At 36.0% G+C, this 24,746-nt stretch overlaps 1 protein-coding gene across 3 annotated transcripts in view; it reads left to right on the forward strand.

Moving 5' to 3' along the window:
• Nucleotides 1–24,746, forward strand: part of LOC141288182 (A disintegrin and metalloproteinase with thrombospondin motifs 2) — a 199,859-nt gene that overhangs the window by 71,516 nt on the left and 103,597 nt on the right. For all 3 annotated transcript variants that reach the window (XM_073820280.1, XM_073820282.1, XM_073820281.1), the window contains exon 3: nucleotides 4,212–4,383. In XM_073820280.1, the coding sequence (XP_073676381.1) occupies nucleotides 4,212–4,383 (172 nt within the window). The remainder of the gene's footprint in view (nucleotides 1–4,211; nucleotides 4,384–24,746) is intronic.

Raw genomic sequence — 24,746 nt, forward strand, 5'->3', positions numbered from 1 at the left:
CTCCTTTCGGTGTGAATCATGTCAAGAAACCGTCATTTGCAGTGACCCGTGTAAAAGCTACAGCTGACATGCACTTATCCTAAGCCACTGATGCTTGGGTGGTTTACGCACACTGACCAATTAGCTATCAAGGGATTACAACTTGTGTTGTGTGGCGGCGGGGAGAATTGTCGCACAGCAGCATCTGATTGCAGTGAGTAGTAGGGTAACTTCAGCCTAGAACAATAAACGAGAACCGAATGAATAATTATCAGAATGAATAACCATCAATCTGTCACGTAGTCTAAGAGTATTAAACTAACTCACTGCTATTTTAACAACTCATAATTAATTAAATACAATTTATATTTTTAAAAATAAAATGTCTATTGTTTTTGTCACAAAATAATGTGCTCCTATTTTCACGTTCTGTCTGCTTGACGCACATGTGCACACTAATGTTCGGTTTGCGTGAAGTTTAAAGGTGACCTATTATGCCCCTTTTTACAAGAGGTACGTCTCTGATGTTCCCAGAGTGTTTATGTGAAATTTTAGCTAATTTTTTTATAGCTTGTTAAATTTGCCACTTTTAGATTATGAACCAAAAAGCACTGTTTTTGTGTTTGTCCCTTTAAATGCAAATGAGCTGGTGCTCCCGCCCCCCTTTTCAGAAGAGGGTGGAGCTTCAAGAGCCGGCAAAAACAAAACAGAAGAAGTTCACGTACTGAAAATGAATCATTCTTGTGTTTATACTACTTGGGTCTTGTGCTTTTCCTCACCCGAAACCTGTATTATATATATGTATTATGTCTGTAGAAATGCGTTTTTTAAAGTGCCCCTATTATGCCTTTTCAAATATGATATTTCATGTAGTGTGTCATGTAGCTGTATGTGAACATAAACTATCTGCAAAGTTGTGACGCCGACAGTGCACTATAAATGAAGTTTTTGTCTAACAAAAAAAAGAGTCGGCTCACATTCGCCTAAACGAGTCGTCAGCAATTCGAATCTTTTTTCTGTAACGGCCACACGTCACGAGCTACACATTTGCGTAATGTCCGCCCACGTTCAATTTCGCGAACAACTTGCCCGCCCACAAACAGTAGGCCTACCATTTTCACGTGGATTAACGTTACGTCATGTCAAGAAGACGCCCTGCGCTGTGAGAGTGAATTTGTTTTATATGCCCTTCCGAAAGATGAAACTACCAAGAATGAGTGGTTAACATTAATTTTTTCAACACCTCAGCAGTCCAATGCCAATCTTGTGTTGTGTTCGCGTCATTTTACTGATGACTGTTTTTCCAATCTTGGGGCGTAACGTTACAACGCGAGATTCACCAAACGCTTGGTTTTAAAAAATGGATCAGTGCCCAGTTTATTTGGACCGGCTTGCTCCTCTGAACTTCTACCTGTAAGTATGATTAATAATTGATGATTGTATTTTCTAGCGATCGTTCAAAATACGTCTTTGTGTACGTTATGGTGTGTAACAACCCCGCACATGTCTTGGTAAGCGGCTAACTTGCGTTTCTGTAGTTCTGTTGTTCAGCTGTGAGTGCAATGTAGTCTAAAAATTGTGATTGATGCAGCTTGACTGTCTGTCTGCCTTATTAGTTTAAGTAATGATAATGATAAACGATGGCTTAACGCAGTGTTATGGGTTGTACGTTACAGTGTTGAAGTTCACAACGTAGAGGTGTGCCCGGTTCGCTTACAAAAGCAAATTGCAAGCACTTCCCACAGTTATAATATGACACCCACTGAGAAACGTCCTGCTCCAGTCGTGCTTGCAAAACAGTTTCTTGTCTATGTACCACTTCAACCGTTTCATCGTCAGACTCCGGCTCGAATTGATAGGGTAAAATCGAGGCTATCTTTTCTATGCATTAACAGGTCTCCACAGCTGTCATTCAGTTATGCCAATGGGCGTTTCGTTTTGCGCTGAAGCGGTAGACCAATCCAAAAGGACTGCACCATCTGACCAATCACAGCAGTGAGGGCTCACGGAAAGGAGGGGTTTAGAGAGACTGATTCTTCGAACTGCTTCACACGAGTCGTTTACGAATAATTTAGAAACGGGGTAAAATTAAATCAAATTTTTGAGAATACTAAAGTGTTTTTTGAACTTGCATACATGTAAACCTGTTTTAAGAGACTATTACAACAATATTAACTACCTTTAACATGGCATAATAGGGGCACTTTAATAATGTGAAGTGGAGTGGAGTCGATTTCTCAAAGACCGAATTAATTGATAATGAAATTTGTTGTTGCTTGTTTTTTATGGTTGATTATTGATTTTATCAGTTACTGAAGTCTAATTAAGGATTTGCACTTATGTCACGATTTGGTCAGTTACCTGGATGTGCGATACTCGGATGTAAACAACAGCATAGCTGTACTACTGTATATGTTGTTCTGCTTATTTATGCTGTCTAAATCACGGAAAAAATGTGTGGAAGCTGCTAAATCATATATAGAAGGACCTAGTAAGCAGGAAAGGGCACAATATTTTGGCAAACTAAAGTTAATGGGTGGTAAAGATATGTACAAGCAGTATTAATTAAAAAATTAGCCTAATATTTCACCTACCTGACTGGAAATGATAGGAACAAACACAAATGTTGTCAAGATTCTTGCTCTGGAAATCCTGGATCAGTTTAGCCAACCACAATTTTGTTCCTCAGACAGCCCAAAACATGACCAAGATCTTACTTTAATATATCTTAAATGAGCACTGGGCAAAACTTTTGAAGATATATGTCCCCACCGGTTACTAAAGTTATTATATTTATATAAAACATAATCAGAATTGCAGCATGACATAGTATGTTCATATGAAAGAGGAAAAATGTCTAACTAAGACATTTGTGGGAAAAAATCTGGGCTTAATGTGCTAATATTTTAATGACAGGTGTCTGCAAGCGTCAGCCAAACCCACGACTACTTACCTGTAGAGTCACGCAGTGGTCCACCCCACGCACATCTGCAATGGTATTCCAGCCATAAGAAGAGACAGATGATCCCGTCTCCTCTGGGAATCATTGTGGCGTATCACTCTCTGGGGTGCTTCTGAAATCCAGTTTCTGTCTCATATGTGCCACAGCTGATTCAGAGCCACTCCTGTTATAAATGTCCTTGTGTTTAAGATGCAGCTGGCGTTAGAAGAACTGATCCTAAATCAGGTGTGGAAATAAAATTGAGATTTGACTGACTTAGGGTGGCTATCGGTGGGAGTAATGTGTCTCAGAGCAGGTGAAACGGGGCCTAGGGGTACACTAAACCTTTTAGAGTCTGAAAGCTGGAAAGAGGATTTTAGCGCTATGTGTTAAAGTTTGCCCGGAGGAGGGTTCTGCATTGTGCAGGGGCCCGTATTAGGAATAAAAAGGTGCTAAAATGGAAATCGTGGTGTAAAATTAGCTAGAATCAAGATTGAATACACAGAAGAATAGTGTGGCCTAAAGATTTCATTGGTTCACTAAGTGTAGGTAATTTCCTTTTGGGCATGATTCATTTTCTTTAGTTTTTTTCTCGTTGAATTCTTTTAAATGGCAGTTGTCTCATTGTTTACAGTATACGCTACTGTTCAAAAGTTTGGGGTCAGAAGGATTTTTTTTATCCACAAAAAATATTATAACTGTTTTTTAACATTGATAATGTATAATGTTCCTTGAGCACAAAATCATATTAGAATGTTTAGAATGATTTCTGAAGGTTCATGTGACACTAAAAATAGAAAACAGTTACAATATTGCTATTTGTTATTTAGATGGATTTACTATTTGATTAAGCTCTACTCATCCAGTAGCTGTAAAATGGCTGAAACTGTCCATATAGGGTTATGATTGTATAAATGCCTATTTAACACAAAATTAATGCATTATAAATATTGTTTTGCCTCTTTTTTGCACATGCTAGTGTTGGTTGTGCAGTCTCTGCCCTTTTCAATGACCTGTTTTTTCAAAGAATGAATTAAATAGACAAGTAGATGAGTTAAGTTGCTTTCTTAAGGCCAGAAAAAAGAACTGGAAACGTCTTCCTCTTTTCTCATCAGCAAGGGAGTCAACCCAACAACACCTGGCATGGGTCCTTTATTCTCTGTGTTGTTCAATTTATCACAAGATGTCTGGAGTATATCAGATATTAACTTGAAGAACGCCTTTGTTTATCCTGTGGAATGGCATTGTAAGTTTGGCACACTGTATTTATCTTTTTTGTTTCTTCTCACAGGCAGGGATGATCAGAACTGAGCAGGAGGAGTTTTTCATTGAGCCAGTGGAAACGGGACATCATGTGATCGAGCAGGAAGAAGAGGACAGTGGCCGTTCTCACATTGTGTACCGTTCCGCCGCCGTGAAGAAGCCTCCCGTTAGCTCACTAGCTGCAGACTTCCACTCTAAAGGTTAGTCCTGTTCAGCAGCTGTTCAGTGTTTATGTTAGCCTGCATTGTTTAATATTTTGGAGTTTCTAAAGTATTTCAATCCTAGCAGTTTTGAAGAGCGTTTGCAAAATAGTTTATAATAGGTTATAACTAATGGTTCATGTGGTGGACATGCATTGTTAACCCAAAGAGTCAGAGGAGGCCTCTGGTCAGCCTGGGTTTTACTGTTTGGATCATCGTCCACTGACTGCCCAGCTGAGTCCAACATCATGTGTCATATTGCTTGCAATGAAGTGCCACGTCGAAGAAAGAGAGTGTTGTCTACCTTTAATTCATTTATGAAACAGGTTATGAAACAGGCACTGAGTAAAAGTTATTGAATTGCTCAAACTGTTTTGTTTTTAAATATTTATATATTATGACTGCGTTTTAGTGCCACATAAAAAAAATATATGAGATTCTTATGAGATTAAAGTTGAAATTTCAAGAATAAATTCAAACAATATAAGAGAATAAAGTCAAAATTAGGAGAATAAAGTCAAAGTGTTTCGAGAATAAAGCCAAAATATTTTAAGAATAAAGTCAAATTTACGAGAATTAATTCGTAACAATTACGAGATTAAAGTTAAAATGTTTTGAGAGTATATTCTAGCCTATTGCGCGTACAAATGGCTCGGATTGGGAGCACTGGGAGATATTCCAAAATCTCAGCTTTCAAAATCCGCCAGTTTTATAGCGAAATATAAACAATATGTATATAAAAATAAAGTGTTTTTCACGCTCTTTAATGTGGCAAGACAGATTGCTGTATTCGCCTCAGTTTAAGCGGCATGTGAATCAGTCATCTTTCCGATTACAATGAGACATTTGTTTCATTAAATTAAGCTATGCTGTTTTTTCATTCCTTCTGATGTTCCTTCACGTTTATATCATGCTATAAACTTAAAATAAAGAGGAAAACACATTTATAATTTGTATTTCGTGATAAAACTGACAGAATTTGAAAGCTGAGCTGTGTTGTATTAAAAGCAGCAAAGCACAAAATTATTGTGATTACTGGGTGGCTGACATGCTACAAATAATGAATAGAAAATATTATTTCCAATCATTTACTGTATTATACCATGAATAAAACAGCTTGTCACTTATATATCTCAGAAAAGGCAACAATATAACTTACGTTAACAAGTTAGAGTCCACTTCAACCTTTAAAACATTTTATCGTTGTTTTTAATTAAGTACATGTGAGGAATGAAAGACTGGACGTCAGCTACGTTTTTGCGGAGTAGATGGTGGAATTTTCACAAAGAAAACTGTATAATTTAATGAAACCAATGTCTCATTGTAATCAAAAAGATGACTGATTCACATGAATACAGCGATCTGTCCCGCCACATTAAAGAGCATGAAAAACACATTGTTGTAAGACACATTGTTTGGGTTTCACAATAAAATAAACAGATTTTGAAAGCTGAGACTTAAATTTGTACTAAAAGTACAAAAAGCACAAAGCTTATTGCTATTATTGTGTGGCTGGTGCGCAATATTATTTCCATGCGAACTGTCCCTGCGAGTATAACACATGGTATGATTTCTGCTAGTAATATCACATATATTCAAATAAATTCCGGTGGCCTAGCAACTTCTCCTGGTGCTCCCAATCCGGGCCATTTGCATGTGCAGGCTATACTCTCAAAATAAAACTTTATTCCTAAAATACTATGTCTTTGATCTCGTAAGTTTAGATTTTTTATTTTTTCATGTGGCACTAACATACCATTGCTTTATACATATATATATATATATATATATATATATATATATATATATATATATATATATATATATATAAACATATATACACATCTTTTTTTCAGAAAAAATGGCTTGATGTACTATGAATACAAGTTTTCTGTCAATTGAATGCTTACAAGACATTTTGTAGCTCTGCCATGCAGATGTTGTTAGCGCCATTTGGTCATGTACCTATTCAGGAGGTAGAAAATCAATTCAAAACCTTTCTTCAATTGCTCTCTGCGTGCACAAGGCTTAGTCAAGTTTCAGCTGTATTTTTCTCCACTTATCATGTGTTCATTGCAAAGCTATTGCACTCTCTGAACCCATGCTGCATGTCAGTACATCTGTTGTGTAAAGCCCTCTGAATATTAGTGACTTAATGTTGTTTTTGTTTTAAGGATCTGTTTAATTAAACATGTCTTTATAGTCCTTTTATAGGGATTTGGTTTTGTTGAAAAATAGATAAAAGTCATGCTTCATTTCAGGCTGAAAGCAACACACACAGTCAGCATGTTTTAGCATGATTTACTAAAAAACAACATTTGGTTCCATTTCTTGTCAGAAGAGTGGCAGCCATATGGGAAAAAATAACTGTTGCACATGTAAATAAACAATTATGCAGTTAATAATTGGCTGTTCTTCCTAACAAACCATTTACAGTAGCTGCTCACTAAAAACATTCAAATTAAAAGGGACACATAAATAATATTTGATTATGAAATGAATACAGAAGCAGATAACAGATTCATTTCATTAATTGAAATGAAAACAAATAATTGTCTGGTCCTCACTTCCTGGTTATTGATGGAAAATGGATATTTTTACCTTTGAATTAATAAGTGTTTAAAATAAATAATTGCATTTTATGTTGCACTGTTTTTGTGAAATATATTTTATTTTTATCAACATGTTTTTATATTCCCAGATTCTATAATGTAGTACTGTTTTTTTTTTTTTTTGGGAAACAATTTACAATAAGGTTCTATTTGTTAATTAACATAAACTAACAATTAAATACTTTTAAAGCATTTATTAATCTTAGTTTATGATTCCAACATTTACTAATACAATATTTAAAATCAGTTGTTTTTTTATTAACTAAATTCTTCTTTATATTTTATTGACTATAAAGTTGTTTTTATTATTTTATTATTGTTATTTAATGGACCCGAACTAACATGGACTGACAATGAACAGTTGTATTTTTATTAACTTATTTTGACAAAAATTAATAAATACTGTAACAAAGGTATTGCTCATTATTAATGTTAGTTAATGCCTTGAATATAGTTACACAAATTGGAACCTTATTGTTAAATGTGGCTCTGGACCACAAAACCAGTCATAAAGGTCAATAAAGGCTGAATAAATACACTTTCCACTGATGTATGGTTTATTAGGATCGGACAATATTTGGCCGAGATACAACTATTTGGAAATCTGGAGTCTGAGGGTGCAGAAAAATCCAAATATTGAGAAAATTGCCTTTAAAGTTGTCCATATGAAATTCTTAGCAATGCATATTACTAATCAAAAATTAATTTTTATATATTTACAGTAGGAAATTTACAAAACATCTTCATGGAACACGCTTTACTAGGTACATTATATTAAATAAACTTTACTATTTGTTTTGCAGTTATCTTTTTTATCATATATACATTAGTCACATTTTACATTTACAGTGCCTTGCAAGAGTATTCATACCCCTTCATTCTTTTCACATTTTGTTTTGTTGCAGCATTATGTTAAACTGCTTTAAATTACTTTTTTTAAAACTGAAAATATCCCGTTGCATAAGTATTCATACCCTTTTCTGGGACACTCGAAATTTAGCTCAGGAGCATTTATATTGCTTCTAGATGTTACTGCACTTCGAGTGGAGTTAAACTGTAGCAAATTCATTTGAATGAGTATGATTTAGACAGGCACACACCTCTCTAAAAGGTCTAACAGCTGAAAATTCATATCAGAGCAAAAATCAAGTCCTGAGGTCAAGATAACTGCCTGTAGAGCTCAGTGACAGACTTGCGTTAAGGCAATGATCTAGGGAAGAGTTCAGAAAAAAATCTGCTGCATTGAAGGTTCACAGAAGCATGTAGCCTCCATTATCCATAATGGAAGACGATTGGAACAACTAGGACTCTAGAAAATGTTTGCCAGCCCCCATCGAAGCTCACAGAGCTTTAGAGGTGAAAAGGTGAGGCAAAGAATGGCAGATAATTGCCAAATGCAGATGTGCAAAGCTTGTCACATCATACCCAAAAAGACTTGAGGCTGTAAAGGTGCTTCAACTACTGAGTTAAGGGTATGAATACTTATGCAATGTCCTTATTTCAGTGTTTTATTTTTAATAAATTTGTAAAATTTGCAAATCTGGTTTTTGCTTTGTCATTATTATGGTGTATGGAGTGTAAATTGATGTGGGGAAAAACTAATTTAAAGCAGTTTAACATAATGCTGCAACAAAACAAAATGTGAAAAAAATGAAGGGGTATGAATACTTTTGTAAGGCACTGTAAATGAACGAATCTGAAACTTGCTGTAGGACGACATAAATCATGTATCTAAAGTGGATACTTACCCACCATTGCAATTCTGATAAACTATTCAAACTAATACATTAATGTGTGAATGCCATCAAAAGAAACACATAGAGTTCAAATATTCACACATCGCAGTATCTTGGAGCTCAGTAATGTGGTAATGTGCAACAATCATAGTCTCATAGTCTTTCATAATTTCCTAATGGCCTTGAATATGTGAACAGACTCACTCAATGAACAGTTCACCTTTGTGTCAGCTTAGTTTGTTTGCCTGTTGCTTAGAAAGGTTTTGCGGCTTGTCCTTGGCAACATAATTCTGTGTACTGCGCTGCGTATTTCTGCATTTGAAAGAGATATTAGTGATCAGCTCTTTCAGCAATTGACAGAAATTAGGGAAATTTTGTGTGCTCGGTAATCATAATGTGATCTTTCCATCTTAAGCCAGGTTCACACTATAAGACTAAACCATTTTTTATGTGCCTATATAGTAAAGTACCAAACAAGCACTACAGACTACAGGAAAAAAAAGCAAGAATGCTCTGTAATGCAACTAAAAGGTTCCAAGCCAATTGCAAAAAACTAAATCAAATGCTTCAAAGTACACCAATGCCAGATTTTATATTGTTTTTGGAGCCAAAATGTGTCATTCCACTTTTAATGTCCGATTGATCACCTAAAGGTCAATCAATCGTGACCTTTAGCACTAGAGGCGTTGACGCAACGGTGCTCTGGTATGAGGGGCATCATAACTTTCGGTCGTTGCTGCATTGTGTAGCTGCGCATTGAACGGGTCCTGGAGTGTACGGTGAATATGGGGGATTATGAAGGTCTATTCTGAGCTCTCGCGCCTGACACCAGAGCCGCCAATAATAAAGGAATAAAAGCAGCTGTGGAGAGGAAAAATGAGTTTCCGTAAGAGTGCGTCGCAGAAGGATCTGGAAGGAGACAGATCTTAGCAAAGTGTAGACTGGTGTTAATGCTTTGTCATTGACACCTGCTTCTTAGCTGATTCCATTTCTAGAGTGTTAAGGTGTGTGTGTGTGTGTGTGTGTGTGTGTGTTTGCATGGTTTTCTGTCTGTGTAACACCCTGTTATGATAATATCTCAATATTCCTACTGAGCCACGCACTCTTTGTTTATGCATTTAATACGTGCATCTCTGTACACAAGTACAAAGTAGTCTCTCTGTTGCTTGGTGAGCTGCAGTGTGCGTCTATGAAGCGCTAGGGTGAGTCTGGATGGCGTGGGAAGCGACGCTTGGGAGGTGGTCGTGCTGCACTCTGCTGTGAAAAAGCCGAGTTTTTCATGGCCAGACGGTCATGTGACGCAAAGACAACATAACTGAGTTGCGTTCCTGCTGTGCTGCATTTCACCTTCCCAGATTTAATTCCAAGTGCTATAGCACCATCCATTAACAACATAAGTTTAATGGTTGTTCTTGAGGTGAACTAAGACGACTAATAGTTTTTTTTACAATTTAATGTCTACCATAGTATCATTTATTAAACATTAAATTATTAGTTTACTTCTAGAATAAAATGTTTCTGATAATTTACTCACCCCTATGTCATCCAAGATGTTCATGTCTTTCTTTCTTTAGTCGAAAATAAATTAACATTCCAGAATTTTTCTCCATATAGTAGACTTTAAAGGGAGCCAATGGGTTAAAGATTCAAATTGTAGTTTCAGTGCAGCTTCAAAAGGGTTCTACATGAGCCCAGCCTAAAAATAAGGGTCTTATCTAGCAAAACAATAATTTTTGGCCAAAAATTGGTATATGTGACCCTGGACCACAAAACCAGTCATAAGGTTAAATTTTACAAAACTGAGTTGTATACATCATATGAAAGCTCAATAGATAAGCTTTCTGTTGATGTATGGTTTGTTAGGATAGGACAATATTTGGCCGAGATACATCTGTTTGAATATCTGGAATCTGAGGGGGCAAAAAAATCAAAATACTGAGAAAATCACCTTTAAAGTTGTCCAAATTAAGTCCTAAACAATGCATATTACTAATCAAAAATTACATTTTGATATATTTATAGTAGGAATTTTACAAAAAATCTTAATGGAACATAATCTTTACTTAATTTCCTAATGATTTTTGGCATAAAAGAAAAATCAATAATTTTGACCCATGCAATGTATTTTTGGCTATTGCTACAAATATACCCCAGCGACTTAAGACTGGTTTTGTGGTCCAGGGTCACATATACTTTTAAACCACAATTAATAACACTTTAGTATAGGGACCTATTCTTACTAGTAACTAGTTGCTTATCAGCATACATATTACTTATGCTTATTGACCGTTTATTAGTGCTTAACAACTAGCTTATTAACTATTAATAAGCAGTAATTAGAAGTTTATTGAGGCAAAAATAATAGTTAATAGTTAAAGAAGTGTCTTTGCTCGCCAAGCCTGAATTTATTTAATCCAAAATACAACAAAAGCAGTAATATTGTGAAACATTTGTGAAACACTTTCTATTTGAATATATTTATTCCTTTAATCAAATTTTAATTTTCTGCATTATTACTCCAGTTACTGAAATTTTCAGAAAAACATTTATAATGTTACATTTCAAATAAATGCTGTTCTTCTGAACTTTCTGTTCATCAAAGAAACCTTAAAAATTCTGCTCAGCTGTTTTCAACATAATAATAATAAATGTTTTTTTTTGAGCAGCAAAACAGAATATTAGAATGATTTCTGAAGGATCATATGACTGGAGTAATGATGCTAAAAATTCAGCTTTGAAATCAGAGGAATAAATTACTTTTTTAAACATATTCAAATAGAAAACAGTTATTTTAAATAGTAAAAATGTTTGAAAATTATACTGTTTTTGCTGTACTTTGGATCGAATAAATGCAGGCTGGATGAGCAGAAGAGACTTCTTTAAAAAAACATTTAACATCTTACTGTTCAAAAACTTTTGACTGGTGGTGTACATGTATTTTGAGTATTGCCTAAAGATGATTTTTTAAAAATCTTTTTTTTTTAGCTATAACACCCAGTCATAATAGCGCCACTTTGTTTCCAAAAAAAGTCTGAGTCTGTGTGGATTTCATGTCCCTTCTGTATCAAGAGAATATTCTTTTGGTCAGTGGACTGAGACATGCACAGACAGATGGACCCCCATGAGGCATATCCCACAATGCATCACCTGCTCCGACTGCTGCCTCACCCTAAGGATGTTCTCCAAACCAAATACAGTTTGTCTGAATAACTCTGTACTTTTATTTTTAATGGTCATGCTGTTTTTTTTTTTTTTTTATCTTGCAGTGCAGTTGAACCCTGTTTGGGTCACCGTTTGATGGTTCATTTGGTAGTCCAGAAGTAGACAGCTGTCGACAGGGTTTAATTTTACACAGTGTCTGTTTTTCTGGCCTGTTTTGTTGATTTTGTCTGGGAAAAAGTAGGTTGCAAGTGAAGCATCCAACAAATTAGTGTAGTAGCACTTAATTGTCACATTGTTATTCTGTCCATATCGGCAAATCCCCTCTGAGATGATGTGCACCACCCACATGAACAGGATAAATTAGTGACTCACTGAATCTCATGTGTCATATTTGGCGAGTTGTGTTCATTGTTTCATATGCTGTTTTATTATGTAAAAGCAATTTCCATATCACGAAAAACGGAGAAGAATAAAGAATGGTTTGAATCTGTCACACAGGATTTTAATAAGATGGTACTCTTAATAACAACATTCCAACATCTATTCGCCAATAAAAACAAAATTGATCATTATCTCATTTTTAAAACATGCAGTAATGAACTTAAATTTAATTTTATGGCCCAGTCAAATATATTTTTGTAACCTTACAAAGGCACAATTAGATCATTACTGGAACGATCCCTCCAGAATAACTTTAGTGTCTTAGGAATTGAACCAACAACCTTCCGGTTACCAGTCCAGAGTCTTAACCGCTACACCAAATCTTCTGCTGAATCAATTCAACTGGCCTTTCCCCACTGTGACTGTTTTTCAAGCAAACCTGCAGGCCAAATAAGCAGCCATTTAATCCTGGTTCGACAGTGCAGCCTCCTACACAGTGACCATCCAGGCCCATTACATCATGTCTTGGGAGAATTGCACACGTAATGGACAGAAGTGAGGAAAGAAAACGTAAAAGAATCCTGCGTTGTTTTATTTCTTTTTTTGGTTTAGTGTGTTACTTTAAAGAGATGTCAGTACTGTCCGTTACTTTTACTCTATGTGCCTATTGTTTTAAACGTGTTGTGGTAGAATTGTGCTGTATTGAGCATTAATGAAGTGTGGTGGAAATGCTCAGGGTGGAATGGTCACACATACGCACAGTCACACAACCAGTTTAAATGTTATCTGTCTCACTCAATTAATAGTTGTAGACTGTCACACATGCACAGATGGCATCCTGCAAAACTCACTGTAAGTCAGCGAGAAAGCAGCTCCACAATAAGTAGGATGGTACTACTTGAGATTATATGCATAAGGCTCTTTTTGGCCAGGCCTGTGACAAAACATTTTCCATTTGTAAATCGATCACATGGTTTGAAAAGTGCTGTTATGTCCCATCCTGACAGACATTATTCAGAATTTCTGCTTTTGTGTTTTAAAATGAGGAGGCAAAGTCCTCAAAGTTTTTTTGATCAAATGTAAATTCATGTCCAGTCACATTTATATTATTATTATATTTTTACATTAGAAATGTAATCGGTATTCTGAGTATGAATCTTATAAGTCCAGTGTTTTTAAGCATTTTACATTTATTCCAAATTAATAGTTTAAGGCAGTAACAGTTTAAACAATATATTTTATTTTTGAACTGATGTTCAGGTATTCTTTTTAATAGTTAACTGTTTTTGAATTTTTCAGATCATCAGTCATCAAAGCTTGATAAATATTGGTCACAGACACAGATTTATTTTAACTTTCACCAAGCTCACAGATCATGCTTTCATGCTATTTTAATTCTTATTTTCACATAGCAAAGTGATTACATCTAAGTGTGTGAGTTTTTAACTTTTTTTATTAGGCTTGCCATTATATTGTTCATTCAGACTCATTCACGAACACATAACACGCAAACACAAACACATGAGGCGGGATTTATCGCATAAACAGCCGTGGGGCAGCCGTGGCCTAATGGTTAGAGAGTCGGACTTGTAATCCAAAGGTTGCAGGTTCGAGTCTCAGGTCCGGCAGGGATTGTAGGTGGGGGGAGTGAATGTACAGCACTCTCTCCACCCTCAATACCACGACTGAGGTGAGTCCCTTGAGCAAGGCACCGATCCCCCAACTGCTCCCCGGGCGCCGCAGCAATGGCTGCCCACTGCTCCGGGTGTGTGTTCACGGTGTGTGTGTGTTCACTACTGTGTGTGTGCACTTGGATGGGTTAAATGCAGAGCACAAATTCCTAGTATGGGTCACCATACTTGGCCTCACCTCACCTCACTTCATTCACTTCATTCACTTCACTTCATAAACCAATCACAACCGAACATAACCACACTCCCTCACAAAAATGCGAGGTTAAAAACAACCCAGCTTGGGTTATTTGGCAACCCAGCACTGGGTAAATATTGAACAGAACACATGCTGGGTTATTTTGACCTAGCTCGTTGGGTTAAATTTTTTTATCCAACATGTTGTGTAGTTTTATTTAAGTCAATGATTGTTTAAAAAGTATTATATTGCTGGCCTAAAATAGGCTAGAAATTAAAAATCACACTCATAATTATAGAGTCAACAGCAATAATCAAAAGATGAACATTTATTATTAAGCAAAAATATAAAACAAAAAATTTTTGTGTGCTAACAACATAGTTTACAATATTACATACATTTAAACTCATTTATCAAGCATTTTAGAATTAAAAATTAAAAAATTTAAAAGTAGAATTTAAGTGTATTCTCTGTAAGCACTTTTCACCAAAATAGTGCTAATTCTCGTGCTGGTGTGTCGCTGAATTTTGAGCCGGTGTTGCGCTGCTGTTCACCAAGAGAACTATGTATTTCCTTGCATTTCACTCGTAGCTGAAAGATGCAGTGATTGACCCCATAACCTGCCGATCTCATTCTTGTATGTTGCTTTGCGTAAAAAAATATAATTTGCAGCACAGTAAAGACTTTATAAATAAAATGAAATGTAATGCAAACCTTTAATTAGCTGAAGAAGTGCACGGCGGCACAGAGAGCATAGGATGCAAAAAGCTTGTGCTCGGACTGCAACGCAGCAGCTGGGTTGTTTTGTCTGAGACAGGCTCAACCCAGTGGTTGGGTAGGAAAAATAACCCAATATTTAATAACCCATTAAAAATTACCCAACAGCTCAGTTACAGAAAAACTATCCAGCAGCTGAGTTAAAAAAAATACCCAATAAAATGACCCAACAAGCTGAACCCAACATTTGGGTTAAAAGAAATAACACAGTATTGTTTAGAGTGCAGAAAAACTACCCAACACCAGGGTAAAAGAATTAAAAACAACCCAATAAAATGACCCAACAAGCTGAACCCAGCATTTGGGTATAAAAAAAATAACCCAGCATTTGCAGTCATATCATGATGAAGGTATTGCCTCCTCTCATGTGACTTTCCCCATTCTTTCTCAATTACCAAGAAACTCACTCCACGTTTTAGGGAGTCTCTTAAAACTCAATGGGCTCAGGGGAGGTGAGAGAGACGCGGACTTCCGCTGTAACTTTACCTGCTTGTGTCGCTGTTGGACAGTGTTTCTTTATACACTTTTTAATGTGAAATTTTGTTGTTTTATTTTTGTACTATTTTGTAATATTTTGAGGAGACACTGCCTCTCTTGCCTCCTCAGATGAAACACCCCTGTTTGGAACGACATGTAATTGATGCCGGAATTTTGAGTTTCGCATAGTCTTTACCAAGCTGTACCACAGATGTGCAAAAGGTTGTTTTCAACCAGCTCTCCTGCACCTGTTGAATGCCTCAGTTAAACCTCATCCAACTGTCGATCTGGACCTCATTCTGGGTTTGTCCCCATCTCCCTTAGCAACCCACGCTCTGGTATGCCTATCTGTAGGGACACAAAAACTTTTACATTTTCAGCTCAGTAGAGCTGTTGGATTTAGTTGGTCACGAACAGGAACTGTGAGGACACACATATGGGCTTTGAACTACGTCCATGTAAAACAAAAATGTTTGGATTGGACCTTCGAGAAAAGTTTGAATGTTTTCATTGCTACTCCCAGACTAGAACTTGATCACCCAGAAAAAAGGCTGAAATACAAAAGGAGATATCCACGCAGACATTTTTATTTTATTATTATAGTTTCTTATATATTTCCTTTTGTGTTCTATAAATGTTCCAGGGTTTTTCCTATTCCTTTAATGAACCATCCAGTTGGTTTTTTCCCTTTCTCCACAGGTGGTCAGCCAGTATTCATAGCTACACCTATAGTATACAATTATTTCAGTCTTGCCATTTCCATGTGTATGTTCTGTAAGTAGTTCACTGGATTTGTTTGAACTGGACAGATTACAGGGCAGCACCAAAGTGGGGTTTAGTGGTCTTTTTATGGGATCTTGACTCCAGAACATCTGTTCTGAAAGGTCTAATATTACAAAATAATAACACACCCAGTATTCCCAGAGATAGACCCGATGGACTTGAACACTAGAGGAAGCAGCTGGTTGTAGGAACACTTCCTTCACTGAAAGTCTATAATTTCCTCACACACTCTCTCTCTGTGTCTCCTTTTCTGTTTCTCTGCCTCTTTCTTACTTTCATGTTTCCATTCATTTGTAACACCTGGAAAGGGGACATATTGATTATCAGAACAAAGTGTTTTATTCCTTTTGCAGCTTGTGCTCTGAGTTGTTGCAGTGGGTAGTGTGTACATGTTTCATTTATGCTGCTAAAATCCTACAGTTGAAGTCAAAAGTTTACATACACCTAGCAGGATCTGAAAAATGTTAATTATTTTACCAAAATAAGAGGGATCATACAAAATGCATGTTATTTAGTACAGACCTGAATAAGATATTTCACATAAAAAATATAGTCAACAAGAGAAAATAATAGTTGAATTTTAAAAAATGACCCCGTTCAAAAGTTTACATACACTTGAAATTTTTAATACTGTGTTGTTACCTGAATGATCCACGGCTGTCTTTTTATGTTTAGTGTTAGTTGTTCATGAGTTCCTTGTTTGTCCTGAAAAGTTTAATTGCCTGCTGTTCTTCAGAAAAGTCTTTTAGGTCCCACAAATTCTTTAGTTTTTTTAGCATTTTTATGTATTTTAACCATTTCCAACAATGACTGTATGATATGAGATCTATCTTTTCACACTGAGGACAACTGAGGGACTCAGCTATTACACAAGGTTCAAACGCTCACTGATCCTTCAGAAGGAAACACAGTGCATTAAGAGTTACTTGGCATTTGGCGTTTTCTTTCTCTTTATTGCTCTACACAGTATTTAGTATTTAGTTTTCACATCCTCACAGTTTAAGCTATAGCAAAGCATATTCTTGGCCAGTTTATCACCGTATAAACCAGAATAACCTCCACTGCACTCAAAATAACTGTTGCTCGGGAGCCATGTGCTGTCAGATGCTTGAGATAATTCTTGAGACTGTTTCATGTGAGAGTGATTCACCTCAGAGTGCCGTTCTCTGTAGGTCTGTTATTGAGCCATCACTCTCAGTGCCACACCACTATCATTACTGGGAGGGGGGGTAGTATGGGAAATAGCAGGGTTTGTATCCGCTTGAGCTCCTGGGATACACATTACGAAACGGGTGATTCTATTTACGATGTCCGTAAGCAGTACACACGAATGCACATGGAGACACTAGGGCTGTCAATTTAATTAAAATGTAATTTAGTTAATTAATTATATAAAACATAATATGATAAAGTCATTTACTGATCTGTGTAACGACTCTGTTAGCTAAAAATGATTACAGTGTGCATGCATTTTACATTGTGCTCATTTATGGTCTAAAATGTAGTTCCATTTGGAAAATCTAATAATTTTATAACCATATGTGACCCTGGACCACAAAACCAGTCATAAGGGATTTATACATCATATGAAAGCTGAATAAATAGGCTTTCCATTGATGGTTCCATTGATACGGTTTGTTAGGATATGACAATATTTAGAATCTGAGGGTGCAAAATCTAAATATTGAGAAAATCGCCTTTAAAGTTGTCCAAATGAAGTTCTTAGCAATGCATATTACTAATCAAAAATTAGGTTTTGATATATTTACAGTATGAAATTTACGAAATATCTTCATGGAACATAAAATAATACCATAAAAGAAACATACATAAAACATAACATAAAAGAACATAAAAGAAAAATAATTTTAACTCATACAATGCAGTTTTTGGCTATTGCCACAAATATATCCGTGCTACTTAAGATTGGTTTTGTGGTCCAAGGTCACAAATTAATATTAAGGTTTTTGTTTCATTGTAGAAATTATGCCTATTTGAAGATTTTCTAAGCAACTATTCATTATATGTGACTAATTCTGAATTATTTAATTATTTATTTAGTTTATCATGTAAACTAATTGGTTTAAAAATGTATTAAACTGACAGCCGTAGCACAGAAGCACAGGATTACAATATTTGCAACTATTTTTACCTTTCGATGATCATTTATAGAACCATCTGCTTGTTATTCCTCCACTTTCATTCTTTTTTAAACAAATGAGTGGGGAATAATTGAGCGTGACAAAACAAAACATCCGAGACTTTCTGTTATTGTTCAGAAATTGTGAACAAAGTTACCCTGGTCATCGCAGGCATATTGGGTAATGATAACGTGGCGTTGTGTTTTGTGGATGATTTTTTTCCACCAGCCTGGTTTAAAACCAGCACTGATATGATTCTCAACATGTTTTGATGGTTTTTGTTTTTAGCTGACCACACTTCTGCATTTCATTATGTGATACATATGTCATGTTATTCATTAAAGTTCCACTCCAGAGTTGCCGGGAACATGGCTATTTTAATAGATGTTCACATGCCCTTAATTAGAGATACTCCGGGGGTAATTGAATGCCCAAATGACACCTCTGGCCTATTAGAATTCATTAATGTGTTGTGATTAGCATTCACAGCGCTCCCCGAAGGCATTTGAGGAGAGATCATTTTGAAGTAGGAGGTCTGGATCACACATTTCAAAGATGCTACTGCAAAGTCTTGATTATACGTGTCAAAACTGCACTGCTTGCTTGTACAAAACCTCTTTGAAGCCCAATAACCACTGTTTTTTTTAAAGCAGGTATAACGTTCATAATCTCCTGACACTGTATAATTATATTTAAGATGAAGTTTTAAGATGATGGTTTGATGGTTCAGAGTGGTTTTCTCAGTTCCAGATGGTTTGCTCGGTGTGATTATGAAGCATGTTAGGTTTGAGCATGAGTGATTTGTTTATTTGGCAGAGGGGAAGGGTTTGATGTTGATAGTAGCTCATGAAAAGCATCTAAATGCTTTTGAATGTGTAGCTGGCAGCTGAAACGCCCAATAATGTTGTAGTAGCTTTGATTCATGGTGGCTTCTGGCGTGTCACTTCTCAATTTGGACAAATTTAGCACATTCATGTGCACCCATTAATCTACTATAAAAATGCCCTGCGACTTACACTCATATGCAAGCATTTTTCATTCATGTACAGTGTAGTGGAGTATAATTTATAATCAAAAAAGCAATATGGGAGCTATCATGTTAAGCAGGTCTGGTTGAAAGAGGTACAAATTCGAATACTTAGCAGAGCAGAAGGGAGAATCAATCAGTGGTGGAAGTTTTCTTATTCACTTATCGGGTTTAATGAAATACTGACATTTTTAGCAGTATATTTAGCAGTAATGACCAACTGGCTGCACATTATACTGCTCATTACCAAATAAAATAATAAATGGATATGAAATATTGAAGAAAGATTGTTGAATTATATAACATATGAATCTGACATGTCAACGCAACTGTATACAGTTGAGGTCACAAGTTTACATACACCTTGCAGAATCTGCTAAATGTTAATTATTTTACCAAAATAAGAGGGTTCATACGAAATACTTGTTATTTTTTTATTTACTACTGACCTGAATAAGATATTTCACATAAAAGACGTTTACAAGAGAAAATATTAGTTGAAATTATAAAAATGACTTTGCTTACACTTGATTCTTAATACTGTGTTGCTGTGCCCATTGTTCTTCAGAAAAATCCCTCAGCTCCCACAAAATTGTTTTTTTTCTGAGTTTTTGTGTATTTGAACCCAGCTGAGTGACTCAATATTCAAATATTACAGAAGGTTCAAACGTTCAAGCCGGAAGGGTGAAAACTTTTTGAATTTGAAGGTCAGTTTTAACTTACGTTGTCTTCTGGGAAGTATCATCTGTAGCTTTGAACCCTTTCCAACAATGACTGTATGATTTTGAGATCCATCTTTACAAACTGAGGACAACTGAGGAACTTATATGCAACCATTACAGAAGGTTCAAACGCTCACTGATGAGCCAGGGGTGTAAACTTTTGAACAGACTGAAGATATGTAAATTTTTCTTATTTTGCCTAAATGTCATATTTTTTCAGTTAGTACTGCCCCTCAGAAGCTACAGATGATACTTCCCAGAAGACAACATAAGTTAAAATTGACCTTCAAATTCAAAAAGTTTTCACCCTCCGGCTTAAACGTTTGAACCTTCTGTAATAGTTGAATATTAGTCACTCAGCTGGGTTCAAATAAACAAAAAAGCTGAAAAAACGAAAGAATTTGTGGGACCGGAAGTTTTTTCTGAAGAACAGCGGTCAGTTTAACTGTTCAGGACAAACATGGATTGGGACTCATGAACAACTATCACTAAACAAAAAAAAAAAGACAGCTGTGGATCATTCAGGTAGCAACACAATATTAAGAATGTAAATTTTTGAACGAGGTAATTTTTATAAATTCAACTATTATTTTCTTTTGTGGACTACATGTAAATGTCTTTAAAGGGGCTATATGCAACTTTTTCCCCAAAATAAATGTAACAATAGCCTTTTTATTTGACCATTTATGACTCAAACATCTCCTGATGATGAGCATACTGACAACTTGTCAGCTCACAGTGGGTGCACCTATAAGCCTGTATCCTATTTTTCCTATTTTCTGTCGGGTCAGATTTTCCGCGCGCTGTCTGCGGATGTGACGTCAAGCGCGTTCATGTTAAACGTTCCAGATCACTCTGCCACCACCGCTAGTCAGCAATTAGCCTATTATTGCAAACAAACTTAGTTTCTCAAGCAATATATGTATTTGACTGTTCTTACCTCTGTAAACATAATGTTTACTTCTTTGCAGCGGATGACTTGTGAAGTTTGCACGTACGAGCGCGCGATGCGAGAGCGAGCAGAAAGGAAGAGCAGTTCCGTTTTTTGGCCACAGGTGTCAGTCGCGAGTTTAAATTTCAGAAAATTGCATATAGCCCCTTTAATGTCAAATATCTTATTCAGGTCAGTACTAAAAAAAAATTAAAATTTTGCATGATCCCTCTTATTTTGGTAAAATAATTAACATTTTGCAGATTTTGCAAGGTGTGTAAAGTTTTGACCTCAACTGTAATGATCAATTATGCTATTCAATGATCATTTTAGAATAATATTTCATCACAGAATGCAGCGATCGAACAAGCTTGGTATTTAAAAGTAAAGCAAAACATACTTTCTGTGACTTTCTTCTGCAGAACTAAAGAAGATATTTTGAAGAATTTTGGTAACCAAACAAGTTTTGGTTTGGCTTTAGACCACTGAGATATTTCTCAAAATATCTTCTTTATAGTTCCGCAGATGAAAGAAAGTAATATAGGTTTAGAAGAACATAAAGGTGAAAATTTTTTGGACAAACTATCCATTTAGTATTTTCTGTAAACAGTGTTTTCTCAGGCAATAATATATCGTCCTTTTGATAGTTTTGTCCTTTTGAAATTTCCTGGATTCTTTTAAGTGTTTGGATAAAGAAAAAGAGGCCCTTTCAAGAACAAAACTGATTGATTTCTGCGGAGAGTATTGATGATGGTCTAATTAGAGTTTTGACACAAACATTTGTGCTCATTAGGGAAAGCAATATAATCACAAAATGATTGCGGCATCAGACATCAAATAGAACTACCAAATTAAGTCAAGTGTGATCTTGCCAGCATTTGTGCGCTTTAAATGTTTGTAGGCTATTTTAGAGGTTGACTCAAAAAAATACATTTCTGTCATTATTTACTCACCCTGTGTCGTTCTAAATCCTTTCTTTATTTTCATTCACTTTTATTATAAGCATGGAAAACTGGCCAAATACATAATTTCAAAATTCCTCCTTTTGTGTTTCACAAAATACAGAATCTCAAAGTGAGTAAATGATGACAGAAAGTAAACCATGTGTTTATTGAACATTTTCTAATCACACAGTGACTCCTGTAGACTTGCTGAACATGCGATGTATACAAAGTGTCTTCTTGATGTATTCTCTCAGAGCTTCAGATGTCTGCTTTTTCTCTGGGCTGTTGATTATTTTATACAGTGTATTGCTCAATGTCCACTCTGATTTCAGACAAGTGGTCCAACTAGTTGGCGATTCTGCAGTGTAAATGTGTAAGAGAGGAAAATTGTCAAAAGTGATGTATGTACACTTATAATACTGCTTTTAATCACCATATATGTAGCTTTCACTTAAAAGAGTGAGCAAATGTGTATAAGCCTGATTGAAAAGATGATCTCCAGTAATTATGAGGGAGCTGATTTTACTGTCCTTGAGGCATGGCTAATTGAATGAACACTTATCAGATTTTTTCCCTTTCTTTTTTCATGGTTTCACCGTACTCAATAGCCTGTGGGCCTGCTGACCCGTGGGAAACCATGCTAATCAAGAAGTGTGAGACATTGTGTTAATAATATTGTGAAGAACAAAAAGAATGTGCAAACATTTCAGTTCTGTTTTGTATTTGCTCTGCGTTTACTGGAAAGCAAATTTCCAAGAAAATATCCATGTAGTGATCTTCCATTTGCACATGTGCGCAGCAGCCTTCCTTCTTTCTCTCCAATAGAATATATGTCTTTGTACCATTAGGTTTATCCAGAGGGAGTGAAGCGAAATAAAAGCAGTCCAGGGTGGCCACACAGCAAATGGTTAAGGCAATGAACCGACACCTCCACTGGCTTACGGAGTAATTGTGTGCTGGGAAACCGTAGGACTACCTAATACAGCCTCACACTTTTACTCAAGCGAATCTTACGCCTGCAGTACCCAAATCAATTTTACCCCATGCGATGGACATGATTTATTTCCACTAGTCTGAGCTCCTTGCTGTATTGACATTCTTTAGGTTTCATTATTGTGCACCTTGTAGGGGTTTTCTAGTAAGAAATAATCAAATTACATGGAATTTTCACTATTGTCATTCTTGATTTAGGTAATATTCTATTGGGTGATGAATTCTATACACAGCTGTTCAAAAGTTTGGGTCTTGTTTACTCACAACGGCTCCATTTATTTGACCAAGAAAAAGTAATAAAGTGAAATATTATTACAATTTAAAGCAGCTGTTTTCTATTTTATTGTATTTTAAAATGTAATGTATTCAGGCTTCAGTGTCACATGATCCTTGAGAAATCATTTTAATATGTTGATTTGCTCAAGAAACATTTTTCAACAATATTTAAAACAGTTGTGCTACTTATAGGAGACTGGTAAAAATGTCAGGATTCTTTAATGAATAGAAAGTTCAAAAGCATGTATATGCAATAGAAATATTTTGTAACATTATATATATTTAGGTGCAAAGGCACCTTCTTGTAACCACAGCAAATTTGGTATCTCTAACTCACACTCTATAGTGCCACCACTTGTCCAAAATTTGATGTTTATGCTAATAAATTGTGAACTTGAAGTACAGATAGAAAATGTTTTTTTCCGCTAATTCCTTGGCTCATGCCGAGTCGAATGCACACCAAAATTTAAAAATCTCAAGGTCAGGTGTTTTTACTATTTTTAAAGCTACTTTTAATAGCTACTTTTAATAACCTACGTTTTCCGAACTTGTCCTAGACAGTTTGTTTGATTTTCAACAAAATTGGCTCAGATCATATTTAGACCATGCTGGCAAAAAGTTATGAAATCAAGTGTATTAGTCTGTTCTCGAATGATGTGTGAACGAATTTGACGAGGAGCACACAAAAATGGATGTGAGGCTATATCTCTGCAACAGTTTGGCGGATTGAGAGATATTATATTATAACAACCATGACCTAAGGCTACCTGCACAGTTTTGGCATAGCGACACCTAGTAGTAAAAATCACAAAACTTATTAGATTTGGTGCAGCATGCTAAGTCGAATCATACTCAATTTTCCCATGTCAGCCATTTTGGTCCCCGGCCATTTTGATTTTTGCCAGAAAATGCTATATTATTCAAATCCATCAGCTTATAGTTACAAAACTGTGTCTTTATTGGCACCATGCTCTTACAGTACTTAAAAAGGCAGCGTCACCTTGTGGTCAAAAATGCTAATAACATTTGTTTAAAGGAGTCCAATTATGCTTTTTCACTTTTTGAATTTTAGCAGTGTATGGTGTGTATGTTTGGGCGTAAAAAAACATCTACAGATATTTAGTTTTTTAAAATTCCCTTTTCAAGAACTACAACGAACGGCTCCTTTGGACTACAGCGTTGGTTTTCTGGATGCTATGGTGTCATTCGAATTGTTGGTGGGTAGGGAGGGACGAGGTGGGGGATTCGCCTAACTTTAGCGATGTAGCATGGACAGCGCTTCTGGGATGCTTCGGCTTATATAATTGCAAGAATTGACTAAAGTGTCCGCGAACTGCTCCAGTAGCTGTGCTGGAGCTGCGCAGTTGATGTGTGCGGTATAGAGAGTTCGAAACATGTGAAGCCACGGCTGATGTAAATACAAGCATTGACTAGAGTGACGATCATCAGTGGCCGTGTCGGAGCCTGCGCTGTAGATGTGTGCAGTGTGTGGTAAGAGTAAGATCCCATGTGTTTTTGAAACAAAAATATCC

This window comes from Garra rufa, chromosome 16 (assembly GCF_049309525.1).
Source record: "Garra rufa chromosome 16, GarRuf1.0, whole genome shotgun sequence".
In the NCBI taxonomy this organism is placed as follows: Eukaryota; Metazoa; Chordata; class Actinopteri; order Cypriniformes; family Cyprinidae; genus Garra; species Garra rufa.